The sequence below is a fragment of the Pogona vitticeps genome, chromosome 1, assembly GCF_051106095.1.
Source record: "Pogona vitticeps strain Pit_001003342236 chromosome 1, PviZW2.1, whole genome shotgun sequence".
Classification (NCBI taxonomy): domain Eukaryota; kingdom Metazoa; phylum Chordata; class Lepidosauria; order Squamata; family Agamidae; genus Pogona; species Pogona vitticeps.
Window position 1 is genome coordinate 150608982 of NC_135783.1, and position 22221 is coordinate 150631202.

The 22221-nt window shown below is 40.7% G+C and overlaps 1 protein-coding gene across 1 annotated transcript in view; it reads left to right on the plus strand.

Annotated features, from left to right (window-relative positions):
• Positions 1–22221, plus strand: part of PLCB1 (phospholipase C beta 1) — a 587785-nt gene that overhangs the window by 362969 nt on the left and 202595 nt on the right. Inside the window, exons 4-5 of the mRNA XM_020809018.3 lie at positions 3095–3235; positions 20703–20782. Coding sequence (XP_020664677.3) covers positions 3095–3235; positions 20703–20782 — 221 coding nt within the window. The remainder of the gene's footprint in view (positions 1–3094; positions 3236–20702; positions 20783–22221) is intronic.

The following is a 22221-nucleotide window of genomic DNA, read 5'->3' on the forward strand; positions in this document are numbered from 1 at the left end:
TCTTTCCTTGACTCAATACTGAGTGTTTTAAAGAAGTCTTCCCAAAGTGATTGTCATAATACCAATCATCATTAAAGGACAACTAAAATGCAAAATCAACAGCACTCCACATCTATAACTACATTAACACAAAAGGGTAAAGGCAGAAGTGATGGTGGTGGTGGTGATGATGACTGCAACAACAATGATGATGTTTATCTGAAGACCTGGGCCAGCTCAAATTAAATCAGTGCAGGTGTGGACAGCCAGATCATTCAAACTTGTTTAAGAATATACAACAAAAGGACTGGAGTCTTCTCCTGTGAGAGGGTATTCAACAGTGATGTAGTGAGCCACTGAAAAGTCTCTGCCTCTTCTGCCTGCCTGCCTGATAAAGTTCACTGGCAGGCTTGAAAGCATGGCCTCTGGGGTGGTCTTAATGGCCTGGCAGGCTTCTATGAATGTATATTTTTCTTTGAAGTATCCCAGTCCCAAGTCATTCGTGTCTTTAAAGATAGCAGCCAGTTTGTCCCAGAAACATGTTAGCAAGCAGCATGGCTGGTATAGAACTGGTGTTCGAATCACTTGCCCCCCACAAGCCCCTGGACAGTTGCATTCCATGTCAGCCAAATCATCTCGCAAAGGGGGAGGCTGATTTTTTTAATTATTAATTTCCAAATCAGTGGATCCAGTAACTATTATGAAAGTGATAATTCAATGGAAGAGTGAGTCAGTATAGGAACAAAAATATTGTAAAATGACCAGTAAATACATAAAATATTTAGATGGCTTTCTAATGTTTGATTCCAGCTTAGCTTCAAAAGTAACAACCCAGAATCAAATTTCTGGAGGGAAAAATAATCACTCCATCCGTATAGGATGAAACTAAAATGTTATCAAACCACTGAGTTTAGTACAGGCTGATATAATACGTTATGCAGGCAAACCTGCCAGAGTTCTCACAGCCGAATTCTGTGCTGGGTGAAGCTTCTCAGTCAGCTTCTAATGTATTACAGTAATCTGTCCTGGAGATTCTTTGGCCATGGATCACTGGAACAGCAGGAGAGGTTACACTCAATCAACCAGGGTGTGTGTGGGGGGGTGGTAGACAGTAAAAAATGTTGTGAGCCGCTGAGCTCATTCACAACACAATACTGAATCCAGTGATCACCACCAAGTTGCACCTTTGTTTTTTCAGGAGAATTGCAGTTCTCTAGAACAGTGGTTCTTAACCTTTGTTACTTGGATGCTTTTGAACTGCAACTCCCAGAAACCCCAGTCAGCACAGCTGGTGGTGAAGGCTTCTGGGAGTTGCAGTCCAAAACTCCTGAGTAACCCAAGGTTAAGAACCAGTGCCAGAATATGTCACACACCCAATTCCTGTCCTAAAAACCCATCCTTGGTGCTTCTCTATATTTTGTTTAGGGATGTGTGATAAATGAGCTCTATTGAACGTTGCCTTCTGAAGTGATGGACTTGACTGATCCGCACAGTCCCTAGTCTTCTTGAGATTCAGTCCCAGTTTATTGGTTCTCATCTAGCCTTTATTAAGTCCAGATGGCCATTCAGCACCTTCACAGCCTCACCTGATTCTAATCCAGCAAAAGAGTGCTTATCAACACACATTGTTGTATGGATAAAATCTGGTAATAAAAATATTTTTTTTCAATAAAGACACAAATGTAAGGTATATAAATGCATTTGTTTTGGCACACATTGTGATGAATTAATTTGTATTCAATGAGCCTGTATCTTTTTCACATAGAGCATTTTTGCACTATATTTGTTTCGTATAGGAGCATGTGTTTATAAGCATTCTGTGATGGATTATATCACTGTTGTCCAGGGTGTAGTTTGGTCAACCTGGAGCTGGTGACTTTACTTGGTGGCTTTGAGGAAATCTGTAGGTCCAGTCAAGCAAGAAGTCCCTGATATGGTTCTGTGGATACAGGTGTGAGTAGAACCACCAGGACACTGTGGCTACTTACCCGCCCCACCAAGTTGTTCTAATATTATTCTAGGTGCCACAACATCAGATGTCAGTGAGAGAGATCAAGGAGAATTAATAGGGTTGTGCTCTTTTTGTCTCTCTCCTGAGAAAAGGTCATCTGTCCATCTGGACAAACGGAGCTGTCTCCCTGATCATTAATCTTCCATGCTGATGTTGAAGGGAAGAAAATGTCTTCAAATCCTAGCCTGTATTTTGGTTATTTTATCCCATCTTCAAGCAAGAGCATCTCACATAGTGTGGGAGGACTCCCACCCATTCGGAGGGGGGCAATTGGCTGAAGGGGAAATGGTGATAGGACATACAGTACTGTATTATTGAGTTTTTGCTTCCTTAATTTAATTCATCTCGGGATTCAATGTGTAATATTCATGATAATTTTCTCAGTTTTTCCTAAAGCTCAAAAGCACTATAGAATTCAGGGACAGTACTGTATAGCTGACCCATAAACAAAGTTTAATGTCTGAATTCCGTATCAACGTGGTATCATCTTTTTTTAAGGCAAAAAATTGTGTGCAAGCTTTGGGGCTAGTATCCCTTCTTCAGGTATGATTCAACAAATGAATAGAAGAAGGATGGGGAAGGCAAAATAGCAAAAAAAAAAAAAAAGACCAAATCTTTAAAATCTTTTTGTCTCTGTCCTGTTTGAGTTGCGATAGAGGAGGAAGAAACCACAGGTTTTCAGCTTTGGCTCTCAGTTGACTTACTGCTAGAAGCAGCTGCTATTCCGGTTTGGGATGAAGAAGGAAAATAATAGATCCTCCAATGTTGCAAAATAAAAGCTAGCTCTGAATATTTGCCTGACTCTGTCCTGCTTGAAGTTTGTGCCCCCTTGTAAGGTGGAGACCACCCACCCACTAGGCAGACTCTGTATGAAGAAAGTTAGAGACAGCTTAAGACAGAAGCAGTCCTACTACAGAACATGAATGCATTTAAGCCGTGTGGTAGCAGGATGAGAGCATAGGCTGGGGCTCAATAGCATTGAAAACACAGAATATGATAGAACTACCACTAGTGAAAATGCTTTGCCAATTCTCTATAAATGAAAACTGTTTTTAGTTGGCATGGGAAGACCTTAATAACCTCTTGTTATGTTCTTACTTACAGGATCCAAAGTTACGTGAACATCTGGATGGAGGGAATGTAGGAGGTCGGCTGGAAAGCCGAATGCTTACGATTGTGTATGGCCCTGACTTGGTCAATATATCATACTTGAACTTAGTAGCGGCTCAGGAAGACATTGCAAAGGTATGAAGGCCCAAATGCATGATGCTAACACCAGCATATGGTCTGTTTTGGAAATGCTGCTGAAGCCTCTATACTTTTTATGTTGCTGGACTCCAGTTTTCATAAGCTTCAGCCAGCCTGGACAATGATAAGGGATAATGAGAGGAGTCATTCAAAGGACCCAATGTGGTGTAGTGCAGGAGTGCCCAACCCCCGGTCCGTGGCCCAGCACGGGTCTGTGGCCAGGTCTTCTGCCCCCCTGCACGCACTCCCCCCGCATGCCCACCTGCACAGCCCGTTTGCACATGCGCTCGAGCACCCCCACCCCTTTGTGCATGCATGCAAGGGCTCTTGCCAGTAAGCGCAGCCCCTTTGCACATGCATGTGAGCGTAGGGGGTGTCCCCCCGTGCACAGACCCCGTCCCCCCCAACCGGTCCACAATATCAAAAAGGTTGGGGCCACTGGTGTAGTGGATAGAGTGATGGACTGGGATCAGGAGACCTGAGTTCAGCAATGGAAACTCATAAGATGTATGTGTGGAACTGATATAACCACTCCTTAAATATCTCACTTACTTTGAAAGCCTTATCAGGGTCTCTATAGTGTATGTTGCTTCTGACTTGAGATAACAACGAAGTTCATCCCTAACTGGAGGTCCAAAGTTTATCTATCTCTGGTTCAGAGACATTAAACTGATGATTAGTAATATATTCAGGAGAATGGTAGCAGCTCTTTTTAAATGTCTGTTGTTTGAAATCTTATCCTAGTTTCTTAAAAATTGCTATTTGTTAGACGTCCAATAAATTGTAAGGTCAAAGACATGACCAGTGTCTTAAGGGGCATTTTAATTGTTGGTGGGGGTTTTTATTTTTATTTTTTTGATGTGGCAACAGTGAAATGAACTTCAAAGGTCTATTAATCTGCATGTGATGATTTATTCATTTGGCCTTGAATGGGTGTCAAAGACATGAATTTCAATTGGTAGTTCCAGCTAGAGTGGGCCCATTGAATCAGTGGCCAGTGTTCCTTAAAGAATATGTTTATAGCAGCATCAGGACATGTCTCATAGATCAACATTCTCCTGTTAATGTCTAGTAATGAATGTTATATACTTTTAGGCATTGTATATTTTTAGTATGTTAAAGTATTATAAATGCAAGTATTATCTGGTGAACAATTATTAGGGTTTGTCAGCCTGTTGAGAAGACACTGAATATTTTTGGAATCCACTCTTTGTTCTCCATTTGCAGTGAGGAGACAAAACTATAGTTTCTTGGGGGTTTGTAGTTAACAAGATCTTGCACTAGGATGGTGGTGTTCTACGTTTCAGGCTTCAGACTCCAGGAGAATTGTCATCACGATCTGGGCAATCTGGAGACTGAACAAATGATCTGTTTTCCATGTGTGACTGTTCGTAGAGTGGCTCACAATATGACAATAAAACCCAAACGGCGACACAATAATAGGACAATATAAAATGTAAAACAGGAAATAAAAGCGGCGGCAGCAGCAATAATGAAACAGCAGATGTCACCTCTCCAGGAGACACACCCGGCAGTATGTTTAAAGGGAGGTTGTTTGCTGGATGAATTATACCCCAGATCTACCATTTGCTAGTCTTTCCAGGCTCACCCCAGCTGCCAGGTTCCAGCAATATTTTGCTTTTAATCTATCATCTGGTTTTGCTCTTTGAAGAAGAACGGCACTTACTGGGTGATGATAACACATTTCAAATGCTGGCTGGATTCAACACACAGGTGTGAATAGAGAGAAAAGCTGGCACTGTCCATTGTTTTTCCTGAGAGCTACTTCCCTAACTGTTAAGATTATTCGGTATTTACACTGGCAGAGTACACAGTCTACTTGCTGAGCTTGTGTAAGTACTGAACTAGGGTAGCTACTCTGGAAACAGATCAGGAGATAAAAATATGCTCCCACACCCTCAAGAATAGTGAAGTTGGAAAAATGTCTAACATAGAAGGCCAAAAACTGGCTACCATGTGTGCAGGTCTGCGGGTAGCTGTCATGGACACATGATACCTCTCCCTGACAAAACAGAGCAATAACAACAATTTTAGAGAAGGAGAAAGGAAGTGAGCCTAAGAGTAGCAATCTATAGATCATCAAGTGCTTATGTAGGAAAGTCAAGAGGGAGGTAATAAACCTTTGCACTTCCAGTTATCTCTCTGTTCCCTTTTCCTACCCCTGTGTTCAGATTACTTGTTAATTGCCTCGTCAGCTATTCAGAATTCCCAGCTGATTACTGTAGCAAGAGATGGGAAACACTCCCATGGCTGGCTGGGATAGCCTGCAAATGGTAGTCTAAAAATGTAACTTTGCCCACCTCTGGACAATCCCAAGTCATTTCAGACCACTGGAGACCCTGACCCACAATGAAAGGAGGGGTTAAATATTAATGGATTTTGCTTGCTGAAATGTTAACTGGGTCTCCCCGCCATTGGCAGTGTGGTTTGATTCCTAGCTGTAGATTAAAAACTGGTTTTAAAATGAGCTGTGTAGTAAGTTGAGATGCTTCATTCCCATGGTGTTCGTGTAGCTTGTCCTCAGCCGCTTATCTCACACTTCCTTTCCCTCGGAAGTGTCTGTGATGTGGATGAAGCCTGATAAGCAAGATTTGTTCTTTAGAACAGCTTAAATAGGAGATAAATGTCTGCTCCCTTGGGCGCTTAACTTGACTGATAAATTGCGCTTTTAAAAAGAATTTTTTTTAAAAAAAAAGTTATAGTAAGCAGGGACAGTTAGTCTGAACTCCATTGATGATAATGAGTTTTGCATAGGCAGGGCAATCAGACAATCACTTTGAAGAAAAGCTTAAAGCCATTATTTCCTTGTGGTTTGCTTCTGGAATTCAGGCTGTTAATAGCTGACTTCAGAACATCATCAGTTCCCAAACCTTTCATATTCTGGACTTGAAGGAAGATTAATGAGGTGGTGAGCCTCAAAATAATGGCTTTTTTAATTGCACAGAACAGAACAAAGAAGTTTGAGAATGAGGATAGTACACACATTTGTGCTTGTGAGGAAATTATGTGCATGCATTTATTTGCTAGAGTCTCCATCTGTCCTTTCTTCCAATGAAGTCAACGCATGCCGCGTTGCTCCCCTCCTCCCCATTTCATCCTCACAACCAGCTTACGAGGTAAGCCAAACTGAGAGGATTTGAGTGGGCCAAAGGCAACTAGTGAGTTCCATATCTCAGTAGGGATTTCAACTGTTAAAATGTGTGTAAAGTTTCCCCATGGGCATCATTAAGCTTATCTGGGGAAACTGATCAGCATTAGCTGATGTAGCAATGAGGTAATAATGGTCAAGAACCGGCCCCTGTGAAGTCTTAGACAAGCTTGGCAAAAGGAACCGAACTGGTCACTAGATGGTACTTGGGCTGTTCTCCTTCAACCTGTGTGGGCACAATTTCAAAGAACGGTAAAATCTCATTGCCAGCTTTTGAACCTAAACAGAAGACGATGCAGAGTGCTGGGCTTCTCCAAAAATAAACATGTACTGTATTATACAAGTATCACTGTTATTCAAAGATGTGCGCAAGCAGACAGATTCTCCTATTGTGTTGGAATACAATCCACAATGTATTCTTTCTACTTTAGTATTATTTTCCACCAATCTCTGATGGACAGATGTGTCTTGGACAAAAGCAGATTATTTTCACATACAAAGAGAACTTTTAAAAGATGGGAAGCTCTAACTGTTTACTAAGAAAAACTTCTCTTTTAGGAAAATAGCATATTTATATTAAATTTGGTGTGTGTATGTATACTGTATAGGCTCAGTTGAGCAGAAGTTCATTTCCTGATTTAAATGGTAAGTGATATTAATGCCCTGACTGCAAATAGATTAAGTTCCAGCTCAGAATATGTACTGTGCTGTCAGTGATGGATCAGGGTATGGTACCCCATAGGCTAGTCAAGGGTGCAGTTAGGGTTATAAATCTGTTTTATAGTCACAGGCAAAATGAAACATTTCAAATGCTTTCTCCCTGCTATGTGAAATTATGAATGTTTTTGTGCATTTTTCACATTTTGTGGCTTCAAAAAAAAATCAGGGAAGTTAAAGTTTTAACAGAAATTAAAGTTTTTGTGAAAAATACATGGACAGCATTTTTTTATGCAAGGTTCAAATTTTTCATCCACTGATTTTTGTTTATGAAAGAAGATGATTCTTTAATGCAGAAACAAAAAATTCTCACTACAGCTGGTATCTTTATGTGTTGACACTGCTTTTGTTGAAGATGAAATGATTTGCAAATATTTGTTACATCTCTAGTGCTTAATATTTAAAGCTGGTTCAGTTATTTTGGCAAATCCATCACGTCACCATTACTGGCACTAGAATACAGCACATAAAATAACTGATTATTTATGCCCATTCACCGCGGCTCAAATTTGCTGCTTGTCTCACTCTGCCTAAGAGCAGGGCTAAGCCTGAATGCATGTACTTTAGTACAGCTCATGTTAAAAAATCTCTGTGATACCTTTTTGGTGAGTCCTTTTGACATCATCATTACCTAGATATGGGTTGGGTTGGGGAATAATATAGACATTTCATGCAGCCTCTTCCTGCGATGAGCAGGGGGTTGGACTCAATGGCTTATAGGCCCCTTCCAATTGAATTATTCTATGATTCTACTTCCTTCAGCATCCAATCCTTCAAAAAACCTCCAGTTTTTAATTCAAAACATGAGGAACTGATCCAAGTTTGCCTTGCAATACTGTGCCCATGTTGTTAGCAGAAAAAAAAAAAATAAGGATGCCAAGCTTTTAAGCAGCGAAGACTACCAATAAAACCAGTGTCAGCTGTCAGGGTGGTCTACAGGATCCCATCTTGTGATCGCTATTATTTGCAAAGATACCATACAAAGGGAAATTCCAGAATCGCATTTCCTTTTTCATCACTTAACTGCTCACCCAAGCACGAAGCAATTGCCATAGCTGCTTTTTGACAGGTTTTCTGTGGATTTATTGCTTGGAGACAAAACAAGCAAGTTCCTGATAAAAAGTCTCTATAAAAAGTATAGTCATCTGAGTTATGATCAGACATTCTGATGAAGCTTCTGCTTCTAGTGACTAATTGACAGTGACTCATTCATGCAGATGGTTAATCCTATACAGTGGTGCCTCGACTTACAAACGTCCTGACATATGACCATTTCAAGTTACGACCAGCTCCAGCCGCAAAATTTTGCTTCAACTTGCGGCTGGAGCTTCCAGTTATGAAGAGAAAAAGGCAGGGGAAAAGGTGGGAATTCAAATTGCTAACCGTTGGTAGGCAAAGAGGCTGCTTCTTTGTAGCAATTTTGCTGCAATGGTTAGAGTGAGTGCAATCAGAGGAGGTCTCAGACTGCCTGGTAACGTAAGGTTCTGCTTTTTAAAAACTGTTCTGGGTGGGTTTTGCAGTGTGGTTTTGGGCTGGGTGGTGGGATTGTTTCTATGCTGTGATGGGTCTTTTTGGGGGTTTGTTTGTTTTGGTATTATTCCCCATTTCCAATGGGTCTAGTGGGGGTTGTTTGCTTTTTGGGGTTTCCCTTCTATTTCCGATGGGACTTGCGGAGTTTGCTTGCTTTTTGGGTTTTTTCCTCCATTTCCGGTGGGACTTGGGGGGGGTTGTTTGCTTTTTATTTGTTTGTTTGTTTGTTTAACTTATATGCCACCCACACTACCTGAAGGTCTCTGGGTGGCTTACAACATTTAAAATGCAATAAAAAGGCAAAATAATTAAAATGCAATTAAATATATATACTCTAAAAATTGCCATCGGACCCACAGCTGATATTATTTCAATTAAAAGCCTTCTGGAACAGGAAGGTTTTGACCTGGCACTGAAATGTCATCAGTGTCGGCGCCAGACAAATCTCAGTCAGGAGGGCATTCCATAGTCTGGGGGCAGCTGCCGAAAAGGCCCTTTGTCTACAAGCCGTCCCTCTTATCTCCTTAAGGGATGGCTCTTTCAAAAGGGCCCCCAGGTTAGATCTTAACTGCTGGGTAGGTTCATATGGAAAGAGGCAGTCCTTCAGGTATCCAGGGCCCATGCTGTTTAGGGTTTTATATGTCAAAACAAGCACTTTGAATTGGGCCTGGGTAGCAACTGGTAGCCAATGTAAGTTAAACAGAATCGGCTTGACATGTTCCCTAGCGGCCCCACCACTCACCAGCCGCGCTTTTTTGATTTTTTCCCCCATTTCTGATGAGTCTTGGGGGGTTTGCTTGCTGTTTGGGTTCCCCACCATTTCCGATGGGTCTTGGGGGGTTGTTTGGTTTTTTGCTTTCCCCCCATTTCCAATGGGTCTTGGGGTTTGCTTGCTTTTTGGGTTTTCTTCCCCCCATTTCTGATGGGTCTTGGGGGTTTGCTTGCATTTGGGTTTTTTCCCCTATTTCTGATAGGTCTTTGGGTGTTTGTTTGCTTTTTGGGTCCCCCCCCCATTTCAGATGGATCTTGTGGGGTTTGTTTGCTTTTCGAGTTTTTTCCCCCATTTCTGATGGGTCTTGCATGGTTTGCTTGCTTTCTGCTGTTTTTCCCCCATTTCCAATGGGTCTTGCATGGTTTGCTTGCTTTTTGCTTTGCTTTTTTTGCATTTCTGAAGGGCCTTGTACGGTTTGTTTAATCACATTTCCGATGGGTCTTGCTCTCTCTGTGTGTGTGTGTGTGTGTGTGTGTGTGTGTGTGTGTGTGTGTGTGTGTGTGTGTGTGTGTGTGTGTGTGTGTGTGTGTGTGTGTGTGTGTGTGTGTGTGTGTGTGTGTGTGTGTGTGTGTGTGTGTGTGTGTTTGGTGATTTTTTTCTTTGGCCGGAATGGATTATTTGCATTTCAATGCATTCCTATGGGAAATGGTGCTTAAACTTAATTTCGAGTTACGACCATCTTCCGGAACGGATTACATTCGTAAGTTGAGGCACCACTGTATATGTTTGTCTTTGTGTATGGAAAGGGGCAAAGATGGATTTAAATTTCATTCTCTGTATTTTGTGGATTCAAAAAAAATGGAAATCTTTCTTCCTTCTTCCCATCTCTATGAAAAACCTTCCTTCTCTTAGCTGACCAGAAAGTAGATGAGGGAACAATAATGTCTACATGGATGTAGATTATGCAAGGCAAAAAGCCACATATAGTTTGATCCTTAAATACCTTTAGAACCTGTTGAAACCCAATGTTTTTAAAACAGAAGTTCAGCTACACACTGTATAGACCCAAATATTCTATGGAATAAATCATCTGGAGATCTAGGCTGCTGCATCATGTAAACCATGGTTCTTATACTTTTCTTTAGCACAGGCCCTCTTTAAATATATTTCATTGCCTCAGTCCATCAAAACTTAACTCAAGTTTTGAAACCCTCAAGTGCATCAAATATTTATTTAAAGTTTCTCACGAAGGGTCTTCAGATTTGGAGAGAAGGGAAAAATAAGTTAATTTGTTAATACACACACTCCTGTTATAATATTTTTATTGGTATGATTCCATATATCATCATCATCACCATCATAAGTGGATTACTGCAAATATAGCAGGTAGTAGAGGAGGAAAAAGAAGTGTAAATGATTATATGAGTACAAGTAGAGAAAAATTACTTAAGGTAGTGAAAATGGAGACTATTTTGAAAACAACAGAAACAAAGGCTCAATATAAGAAACAACAATTTGAAAATAAATTAAACAGCTGGAAAAATAAACCACTACATGGACAACACCTGAGACGTATTGATGGAAAGCATGATCATAATTCAGCATGGGCATGGCTAAAACTGGGGACCGTTAAGAAAGAAAGCAAAGGCTTGATTTTTGCTGCACAGGAGCAAGCACTCCAAACCAACTTGATGAAAGCTAAGATCCAAGGAATTAGTGCTAACAGCAAATGTCAACTCTGCAAAGAAAAGATGAAATGTCACACCTCATCTGCGAATGAGCTGAGACATAGCAGTAACAGAACAAAGAAATGTCTGGATCATTGACATTGTAATTCCAGGGGATGCCAGAGCTGAAAATAAAGAATTGGAAGAACTAACAAAGTACAGAGACCTGGCAATCAAAACATCTCACCTCTGGAAGAAACCCACTTCAGTGGTCCCGGTAGTCATTGGGGCTTTGAGAACAATATCAAGAAATTTCACACAGTAATATAAGCAGTTGCGGAAATCATACCATCAGAGCTACAAAAAACAACAATATTAGGAACAGCATACATACTGCCCAGATATATACTTAGTTTTTTGGTTAAAACTTATATCTGTTATATAATACCAGTCAATGCTTTTTTATAATGTTGGTTGACAATGCCTGGTATTTTTGAATAATAACAATAATTTCTTTAATTCTTGCTGGACAAACTGAAATTACAAGGACATAAAATCAATAATGACACACGTCACATGAAAATGAGCGCTGGAAAATAACATGAATATAATTTGTACAAAATTATACCTCACTAAACATAAATTAGGTGTGGAAAAAGAGATTATTCATATAATTATAATTTGATCCTTATATTATTATATAATTATATTATTCATATAATTATAATTAATGAGAAGGCGAGTGCTGCATTTCACTTACAAACCTTGTCATAACGGGCTTAATATCTGAAACTTGTATTCTGAGTTCTTACTCTACATTTTTCAAACAGTTTCTATACTTATTTTCAAGATAAACGAGAGTAGATAATTATTTTTCTTACACAAATATGTAATTGTAAAAGGCATCAATTCTTTCATAGTCCACTTTGATAGTTCTGGAAAATCTGCTTGTGGGTGAGCCCAGAAATTTGGAATGGACTGTTCCTTGAACTGCAGTTTCAGAGCACCATCTGTGGATATTTTTATGAGCTTGTCCTCTTCTGCTGCTGTGAACTCCTCTAGTTTCATACACGTTAACTGAAAATAGATCTCTAATCTAGTTTTTGATTCAACCAGGAACAAGATAATATTAATGAAAACTATGCTGCAAATCTTCCAAATATTGTCTGATAAGAGATGTGTCCTCCTCAGACAACTCTTCTCAACCCAGAACATGCTTTGAGATTTGGAAACGTCTCATAGTTTTGGTTCAATAGGCAATGTTGCCACAATTCCAACTTTTTGATCATTGCTCCAATCTTGTCTTCAACTTGAAAAACTGCAGCCTTCCCTCCTTGAAGATTTAAGTGGAACATATTTAAATAGGTGTACTCAGACAGGATGTTGGTTCTATTCAGCAGGGCAAAATACCCTTGTGGGGCAGCAAATATAAAAGTCAGGTGAATTGGCCTGTGCTTTGCTTTTCCCTCATTTAAATATTATGTTACTGAACAGACAGCTTATATATTTCTGTAAACTCTATAAATCTATTAGCTGGCTGGCTAGCCGAGTAGTTTAGGTATCTGGCTGTGGAGTCTGAGATGAGGAGTTAAATTCCCCACTGTGCCTCTTATGATACGAGCCAGCCTGTGTGACCTTGGGCAAGCTGCACAGTCCCAGGATGTCTCCAGCGGAAGGGAATGGTAAACCATTTCTGAGTACTACTACCTAGAAAACCCTTAAAAGCCAGAATTGACTTGATGGCACACAATTATTATTATTTATAAGACTGTTATATTGGGCCTTACTTTTCATTTGTGTAAAAAAAAAGTTCTTGGTGAGGGCTACATATTGGAGCCAGAAACTCATCTTTTAAATAGTTCTGGACATATGACTGAAGGGTAGTATAAAAATATTTCAAATAAATAAATAAAAATATTAAGAGCCAATAGGGAAAGCTGCTACTCTAGGGTGCTGACTAGAGATGGGCGTGAACCTGTAAAACGGTAATTCCTTATGGTTTGTGGTTCATGATTAGCCATGAACCACCACAAACTAATCAGAAAACCAAACCTTGAACCGGTTCGGTTTTTGGTATGTGCCCGGGTTGTGTATGTTAGTTTCTCCTTTCCCACCACTGCCATGCTGCAACCTCTGCGGCCATTGAGCAATGACGGCAGTGGGGGGTGCAAAAATGATAACAGTAGTGCAGCCTTCCAGGAGCCCGGGAGCTGCCTGTGCAAAGATGCTCACCTCACAGCTAATTGTCCTGATTAGCTGGAAAGCAGGTGCTTGAACAGAAGGCAGTGGCTGGCTTCTTTTCCAGGAGCCCAGGCACTGCCTTCTGCGCATGTGTCCAACCCACAGCTGATCTCCCTGATCACCTGATCGGCAGGCGCATGCGCAGAGACAGCAGGTCCAGCTCCTGGAAAGGAAGCCGGTCTGCTGTCGTTGAAGATGGTGGTGGTGGCAGAGCAGGCAGGACTAGGTAAGGAGGAGGCAGGCAAAGGAAAATGAAGTGCCAAGTGGGAAAAAAAAAGTTTGGTTCTTTGATTCGTTTTGGCAAAATGGGTTGCACAAACCGAAACACGAACTAACCCGGGTTGTGTTTTTCTCTGCTTTGTAGTTCAGTTCGTGCCCATCTCTAGAGCTGACTTAATGAAACCTGAAATGTCTACAGAGGTCTAACCTATTAGAACTGGCAGAATCATCGTCATCATCACCATCTCAGAACTGCAGAGCTGGAACAGACCCTATGAATCATTAGGTCTAGCCCTTTTGAAGGAGGCACAAACTCCCATTCTCGGGCTCTGCAACCATATGCCTAAACTACTGAGCTATCCAGCGATTCAGTATAATTTTAGAACTGCAGAGCTGGGAGGGACCCTATGGATCATCGAGTCCTCCCCCTTCAAGGAGGCAGAGTAGGTAATGGAACTCCCAAGTAACCCCTGTGTTGCCTTTTCGAAAAGTCATAGTTTTAACATTTTGCTTTCCTTGAAATATTTTAAACATTTTGCCCTGAGCCCTATCAGTTTGCCTTGATTGTTCTTTTAAGGCAAAAAGGCAGTCATTCACTGTACTACTGGAACATGTAAACTCATGAAATTATGGGAGCGGACAAGTTTTCTAACCCATCTTCCAAAGCAGACCTTGGGCAAAGACCCTTCTTGAGTTTTCCACTTGCCTTCTTCTGTTAAATTACATTGTTTAAAAGTACCATAGCTTTAACAGGGTGAAACATTTGATAGAATGTAATCTGTCTATGAAGTCACAATAAACAAAGGTTTTAAAAGCCTTTTTCCTGCTAAATAAGCTTGTATCTAGTTAGTGTTGATATGTTGGTCAAATCTGACGTGTGCCTGTGTCTGTTATTGCCTGAATTCTCACTTAAAATATATGTGTTTGACTATTTGTATCCTTATGCACATATTCCAAATATGGATGATAGTACACGCAGCTGCCATCTTCATGGTGTTTTTAAAAGACTTGGCTAAATATAAAAAGGCATCTCATGGAATGACCTTTACAGGTTAAGCTGTGATATGATAATCTGACAGGGTAGACACTTTCCTTTCTTCTCTATTTTTGTTTTTATTTTTCTAATACACTTTGGGCAGGGTTGACTGTGTTAAATATGACTAATCATATTCATATGGAAGCTGTTTTGTAATTTACATTATACAGAAAGAGGTCAGTAGTCCTGAGTGAGATAGGAAGGGGAAACTTGAAAACTTTTATTTGAAGAAATTGCCTCCTGAGTTTAAATAAAATAAATAAAATACATTTGTGTCCAGCTCCGGTATACAGTAGGACCTCTGTATCCAAAGGGGATTGGTTCCAAGCCCCCCCCCCCGGCAGATGCTGAAACCCACAAACAACAGCAAATGCTGTACATAGTATGGTAAAAGAAAAAAAAATCCAGGAAAAAAGTATTTTCATCATGTATTATGAGAACTGGACACTGAAGAAGCAAGAGATCATGCTATGTATGCTTTTTGATTGAATAATACATAGCATGGTCTCTGCCCCCCTCTAGTGGCCAGTTCTGGTAAATACATTGTGAAAATATGTATTTCTAGTTTTATTTCTTATTTTTCATATTTTCAGATCACTTTCTTTTGTTTCTCATGTGGAGGAGAGACACTATAGAGTTGGCTACACTGAGAAAACATTAGAGAGCCAGTCTGATGAAATTTGTCATTCCCCAAGGGAAAAAAAAACGAACCTGTAAAAGTTCAGAACTGAGATTTTTAAGAACCCTAAAAACAAAGCTAAAACTTAACTAAAATAGAGTTGACTCTTCTGAATCAATAAACTATGTTTAGTGTAGAACTAAGTTTCCAACCTGTATTTTGGACATGAAAACATCACTTTTCAGACAGCAACTCACAGTCTTAGTGATGGCAGACAAAAAATGTAACTTCCCCAAGATCTGATTGAAATCATGGTGATGTTTGGTCAAGTCTGTCTTTCCTTTCCCGTCTAACAATCTCCCTCAACTAATAAAAACCTGACCAAGCAAAACCACTTCCATCCTTGCCTGAACAGAGCAAGGTCATTTGGGAGCATTAGTCCTTCTGCTGTCTCTAATTGCTTCTTGTATGCCAGGAGCACTGGATTTACTTCTCTGGGTCTATTGCTCCTGAACACACTGCCTTCCCTATAAACAGAACTTAGAGTAGTTTCCCCTTGGGATAAAACTATGTGAGAATTATACCCTAGGTATGTGTCACCTTCCCAAGTCCTTGATTCTGTGTTGACCTGAGTTAATGGCTTCATATCTCTCAAGAGTTCTCTCAGGTCACTTGACATATTACCCTTTATGCAATTAGTGATCATTAGACAAAGGCTGTTCTGCTTTTTTCTGACACATGGCTTCAGATTCCCTTTTTGGATGACATGAATTGGCAAATCTTAAGAGGAAGGAAAAACTGCAGGAGGATTAGCACTAAAGCTTGATACAAGCCAGTACTGAGTAAGTCACCTGTATTTAAGACTACTTGGAAAATTCAGGCTTAGTAAACACCTACAATAAAATGTCCTGGCCAGAACATCACATGCTTATCCAACAGATTCTTCTATTCCTCTGAATACTATGCTTCAGTTCTTGACAATTCAAATATTTTAGAGGAAACGTGTATATTTAAATAGAAATTTAAAAAAAAAACATCTGAAGATGAATGAACAAATGGAACAGAATTATGGCTAAAACATGTTTGAAAATGAAATTCTTACTCCTACCGAGGCTACATTAAAAGAGACATAATGACTTGGGCTCATTATTACTACATGCAATTGCTGTTGTTGGGATGTGTATCTTTAAATATGTGAAGGACTGCCACAAAGTTTTATAATACTAGTAGTATTTTGAGTTACTCTTTTCTGCTGTAATTAATCTCTTTAGTACTTAATGTCACAAGAAGGTTTGGAATATATTATTAGTTCTTGAACGCAGCTGTGTTGATTAAGTGTCTGGTTATTTTTGGAACCTGGGAAAACTAGGCAGGGTTGACTAAAATGCTTGGATGAGCCAGAATTCTGATAAAAACCTGGTAGTAGGGGCAACCCTGTGTTTGCTGTTCATCCTTTGTCTCTGAGTCTTTGAAAGGAGATAATACAGAGGGATAAAGCACTTTGCTGGTGAAGTAGCCCCACCCCATATTTTGCGGTGAGGAGAGAAGGTGGGTATTGCTTTGCCCCACAGAACTGCCCAGGCACTAGGGATCTTTTCCTCTTGAGATTTGTTTAGCTCTTTGACTTTCTCGTTCTGACAAATGATGAAGGTCATCTTTTTTCTATGGAAAACCTTTGTCACAACTGAATCTTTTGTTTCTGTCTCCTGCTTCAGTGTGTTTCTGTATACTATATATAGTGCTGTCTTGTCATAATCAGTTGTCAGCTTGCCTTTTACTTTTTTACTTTTTGTATTTTGTTCTTTAACTTGGTGTTGAGCAAAGCATAAAATAATGTCTACTAGAGGGCTGTGGGCTTGTGTTTTGGGGATTACAGCACCCAAAATTTCCCAGTATTGTTGTCCAAAACCACAAATTGTCGTTCTTCTAACATTTACCTTAGCACGTCTTTGATCTGAATCTGATACCCTCACCCCCTATCCTGGCAACAAAAGCTTGCCTCCTGCTATTTATGAAAAGCGGTACATTTCCTTTTCCTACACACCTCCCGTAGTCTCTAAGAGTTCTGTATCCAGAGAATATTGCAATAAAATAGCTGTGCATATCTGCTCCTTCTAAAAGGGATGCCCCTGTCCAGAGTTCCTGGCAGCAAAGAGTGCCCTTCTCTTCTCAAATATCTTTATAGTGTCAAGCTTAACCAGGTCACCTGCACAGTTCCAGTTTACTTTTCCTCAGCTGAGACTCAACATTCCATGTTTCTACTGGGTATCCTCATTTCTTATTAGGCTTTTTATATAGAATTATAGAATAACTGAGTTGGGAGGGGCCTCTAACGTCACTGGATCCAACCTCCTGCTCAATTCAGGAATCCATATCAAAGGATATCTGCCAGGTGGTTGTCTAAATTTATCTTGAATGCCTCCAGTGTTGAAGCACTCACAACCTCTCGAGGCAAGGGGTTCCATTGCTGTACTGCTCTAACAGTTAAGGAAGCTTTTCCTGATATTCAACCGAACTCTGGCTTCCTATAACTTGAGACTATTACAGTATTATGTGTCCTGCACTCTGGAATGATCAAGAACAGATCATGCCCCTCCTCTGTATGACAGTCTTTCAAGTATTTGAAAAGTGTCATCATATCTCCCCTCAGTCTTCCTTTCTCAAGGCTAAACATGCCCAGTTCTTTCAGTCTTTCATCACAGGGCTTGGTTTCCAGTCTCCAGTATGTCTCTGTGTGTGCGCATGCATGCATGTGGCCTTTTAGTGAGGTTTTTTTTTTTAAAAAAAGAGAGGATAAAAACAATATTTCTGGAGAGTCCTTGAACATGCCAATTCCTTGCTTTTGTTTCTTGCTTTGGCTCCATGTCTGTTGGCACTCACCAGCTGAGTTTACTCTGAGGAGGCGTGACTCCCTGTCCCTGTAGAGTGTTGAGAAAGGAGCAGCTTTAGAACGGGCGGCAGCCTTCCTGGCGATTTAAAAAAAAACCCATTAAGTTCACTTGAGAGAGCGAGAATCATACCTCTTGGGAGTTGATTAGAGAAGGAGGAGGAGGAGGAGAGAATAGTCTGCGAGGGTTGACGGCTAGTCAGAATAGCATGGATGGAGTGATTAATGAGATTACATTTGTTTGTTATTTATTTGTTTCAATAACAATTCATCAGATTTTGATGACTGCTGCCTTCCACCTGGCCCCTGCACCTGGAAGCAGCTGTGTGTGTTGGCTTCCTGGCGCTCTTTAGATGGAGCAAAAACCTGCTCCTTCTGCCTTATAAACAACAAGTGAGCCTTCCCAATCAGAAATACATTTCTGACTGGAAAACAATGCACAACATGGTCCTGAAACACCACTGGATGTGAAGGCATAAAGGAAGGTTAAAAACTGCACAATGTATCTGAGAGGAAATAAACACTGGCTGAACAGTGGAGCCTTTGCAATAGTCTCTCTTTTTCAGTGGTTGGTTACCAAAGCCTAGCAGTGTGTTCTCCTGAAGCATCTTTCATGGTACAAAGAGACTGAGGTCTGGTGAAAGAGAGAATGTGTTTCAGCTGAAACATGAAAGCTGTGTTCAAGTGAAACACAGAGGATTGGAAAGATTTTGAATTAAAGCTACGGTTTTCTGGTAGTGTTGGAGTTACCAAATGTGCAGTACGCTAGAGAAGAGACTTCTGTGTCAAGGAGACTGAAAGGGGACATTCTTGTATACTTTCAGCATAAATCATGTTTTGCTCTACTTTTCAGGGAGAGGAGCGTAATGACATATTTGCAAGATAAATTTTTGTGAGACTTTCGGTGTGTGTGTGCGTGTGTGTGTGCGCGTGTGTGTTGGATCTGATGGAAGCATGAAAGAAAATGACAGAGTTTTAAGGTTGGATGACCGGGAGGTTATCCAAGCTGTCTGCAGAGATGTGGGCATAGAGGTGAGAAGGAAAGGAAATATGCTTCATATTCAGAACACTTTAGGGATCGATGCAACTGCATCTCCAGAGCGTGGGAACCTTTGATTACAACTCGTGATTACTCCTACGTCAAAGTGTCACTATTAGGCCACAGTTGTCTAAATGGGATATGGTTTGTCCTTCATTATCCAAAGGAGAACTGTGTCCCCTGATTACTGTTAATTACAGTCTTTGAAAGGTAATAATAATAATAATAATCCCTGCTTAGCTGATGTGATCAGTGGATTTTAATCTTTCTTTCTCCTTGTGTCGTAAGGTGTTCAAATCACTAGGTTACTGCTGTGTTTTTTGGACATGTCACTTTCACATGTATGCTGCCTTGGGATCAAATGTAATTATTATTATTTCTGTAACACTGGGTAGGGAAATTTCTTTTCCAGTATCTTTCAATTGGGTGGGAGAAACAGCAGTATGTCAGGCACTTTTAGTTTAGGACAGGTATGTGCCTGCTTGGAGTATGTTTGAAATCCATGTTGAAATTTGTCAAGTGCCCTCTACGCAATGACATTCAATTGAGTTTGAGTTTGTTATGTTATATACATAAATGCTTTGAGCCTTAATCTGTTAGCAGAAAGTTTTGACTTGCTTCCTTTAGCTATAGTGAAAGAGACCTGATGTACCATAGTGGCTGAGAGGCTGTATTAGAGATAAGAAATGCCTGATCCAAAAATCACCTCCATGGTAGCTTCACTAGGTACCCCTGGGCAAACCATTCATACTAACTCATCTACAATACGGCAGTAATAGTATTAACTATAAAGTGAAGGTGGGGGACCTTTTTTTAACCTAATGGCCAAATTGAGTTTCTGAGAAATCCTTGTGGGCAAAGCAAAAGGCTGTAGCCAGAAATACCAGCATATCATAGCTTTGTGCTTTTACTGCCAGTCCTTAAGCCTGCAAAATCAGAGTGACTTGTGTTCCACATCTGTAATATCAATGTTTCTCTTCTGCCTTCTCCTTAACTGCTCCACAGCTGCCCTGTGGAAGGCTGGGGTGGCCTCCATCCCTCTGCTTGTAGACACAGGGCATGGCTTCATTTTTCCCCCACTTTGTCTATCCACAAATGCCTGTGATTAAAACTGGCACTATTTCCTCTCTTTTCAGAAGCTAAGCAAGGTTGGTCCTATGTATTTAGTACTTGTGTGTAAAATCACCAAGGAACAACATGTATCTCTAGGTAGGGCTTGGAAACAAGCCTGCCTAAAACTCTGAAGACCCCTTGCCAGTCACAGCCGACAAGGTGGGACTAGAACATTCCCAAATATTCCTGGACTGCAACTCCCAGAAATCCTGGTCAGTACAGCTAGTGGTGAAGGCTTCTGGGAGTTGTAGTCCAAGAACATCTAGGGACCCAAGGTTGGGAACTCATGGGCTAGAGGGACCCCTTAGTCTGGCTCAGTATAAGGCAGGTTCCTCCATTCTGATATGGTTTGAGCACTTTTCTGTTAGGATTGGTAATTTTAATAGTAAAGGGTTGAGAGGCTGGGTGTGTATGTGTGTTGATGTCTGTTGTCTTGGACTTCAAGTCCTGAAGGAATATAATCTCTGTCCCAGCCTTGGCTGAACATAAACAGCAGTTCCTTTCTTTCCATTTAGGAATGGTCAGAGGAAATCTTCAGTCTGGCAACAAACCTGCTGGCACAGAATATGTCAAGGGATGCTTTTCTGGAAAAAGCGTAAGTGATGAAGCCCTTACTTGGGGAGGATGTTACTTTGTAATGTGTCAGCTTCCTCCTCCTTTGTTAGAATGATTGCTACCAGCAGTTCACATGGCGACCAACTGCCTCTTCTATAAACATGCTTCTTCCTCTTTCCCACTGGCCTCGTTCGCACTCAGCTAGTGAACCTGTACTTTGCTGAAAAGGTTGGATGTGACAGATCATCATATACCTGCCGTTCACTTCTTTGTTGGCATATCTCTGTCATGTTTATTGCTGGGAATGGCTTTGTGAGCCATGTAATCACAGTTAGAAACCGAAGGATCCTCCCGACAGTAGCATGCTCATCTACCAACCTTGATGCTCACTGAAGTTCCTGGCCTGGGTATCTTCCAGCCTAATTGAATTAAGGGGAACAGTCCTTCAGCATGCAAAAGATGGCAAATTCAGATTAGCCAATATCAGAATTATTATTAGGTGTGGGTTTTTTTAAGGGGAACAATCCTTCTTCAGCATGCAAAAGATGGCAAATTCAGATAAGCCAATATCAGAATTATTATCAGGTGTGGGGTTGTTTTTTTCCCAAACTACAACTTGCAGAAGCTCCTAGCCAACGTAACTACTGGCCATGCTGTCTGTGGGTTTCTGGGAGGTGTAGTCAAAGAGCACTACCTTTCCCAAGATCTCCAAATAAATGACAACGCCTTCCTGAATTCCCACGTCAGTATCTTGCATTGCATAGTCCATGATAATAACTTTAAACTGGCCAAACTAAAGTAATGGAAGGGAACATGTTTCAGATCAGAAGCATTGTCAGATCAGAGTAGTTCAGTGGATGGAGCACCTCCTGGGCATACATCACAATACTCTGTGACCTAAGAAATTCCATCTAGTTCTCTTCTGGATCTTTCATGCCTCCGATCTAAGTTATTATACCCTTTGTTTTAACTTCATCCTGCGAGTGCCCAGAATTGGAGCCTTGATATACTTTTGGCTGAGCCTGATGGTGCTGTCAGTCAAATGTTCTGTGCTTCCTGGCGGGACTCAAAAGTGCTGCATGGCTCCAGCCAGGGTCCTTTCAGCCTGCCTTGCTTGCTCCTTGATGCATTTTTAACTTTCTTGCTATCTTCCATTTGGAATCCAAAACATCTTTCCCGGGGGTGAACAAAGCACTTGCCCTGCTTTGTTGCTCTGCATTTTCAGGTAAAGACAATGTTGTCTTGTATACCCAGAGACAGTTTCAGCCCCATTAAGCACTTCTGTTTCTGAGTGCAACCTACCAAATGTGTATACTACATTCATGCAGAAGTGCCCAGCATTTCTAGGTTCATTTGGTACACCTGTGAATATGGGAGACAGCACATTCGTGTGAGTGAGAATATTTCCAAACTGGAGCTTAGAAATAACTAGTTACAACTTGTGTTGTTACCTCTAACTGATTACTCTCTGGATAATAA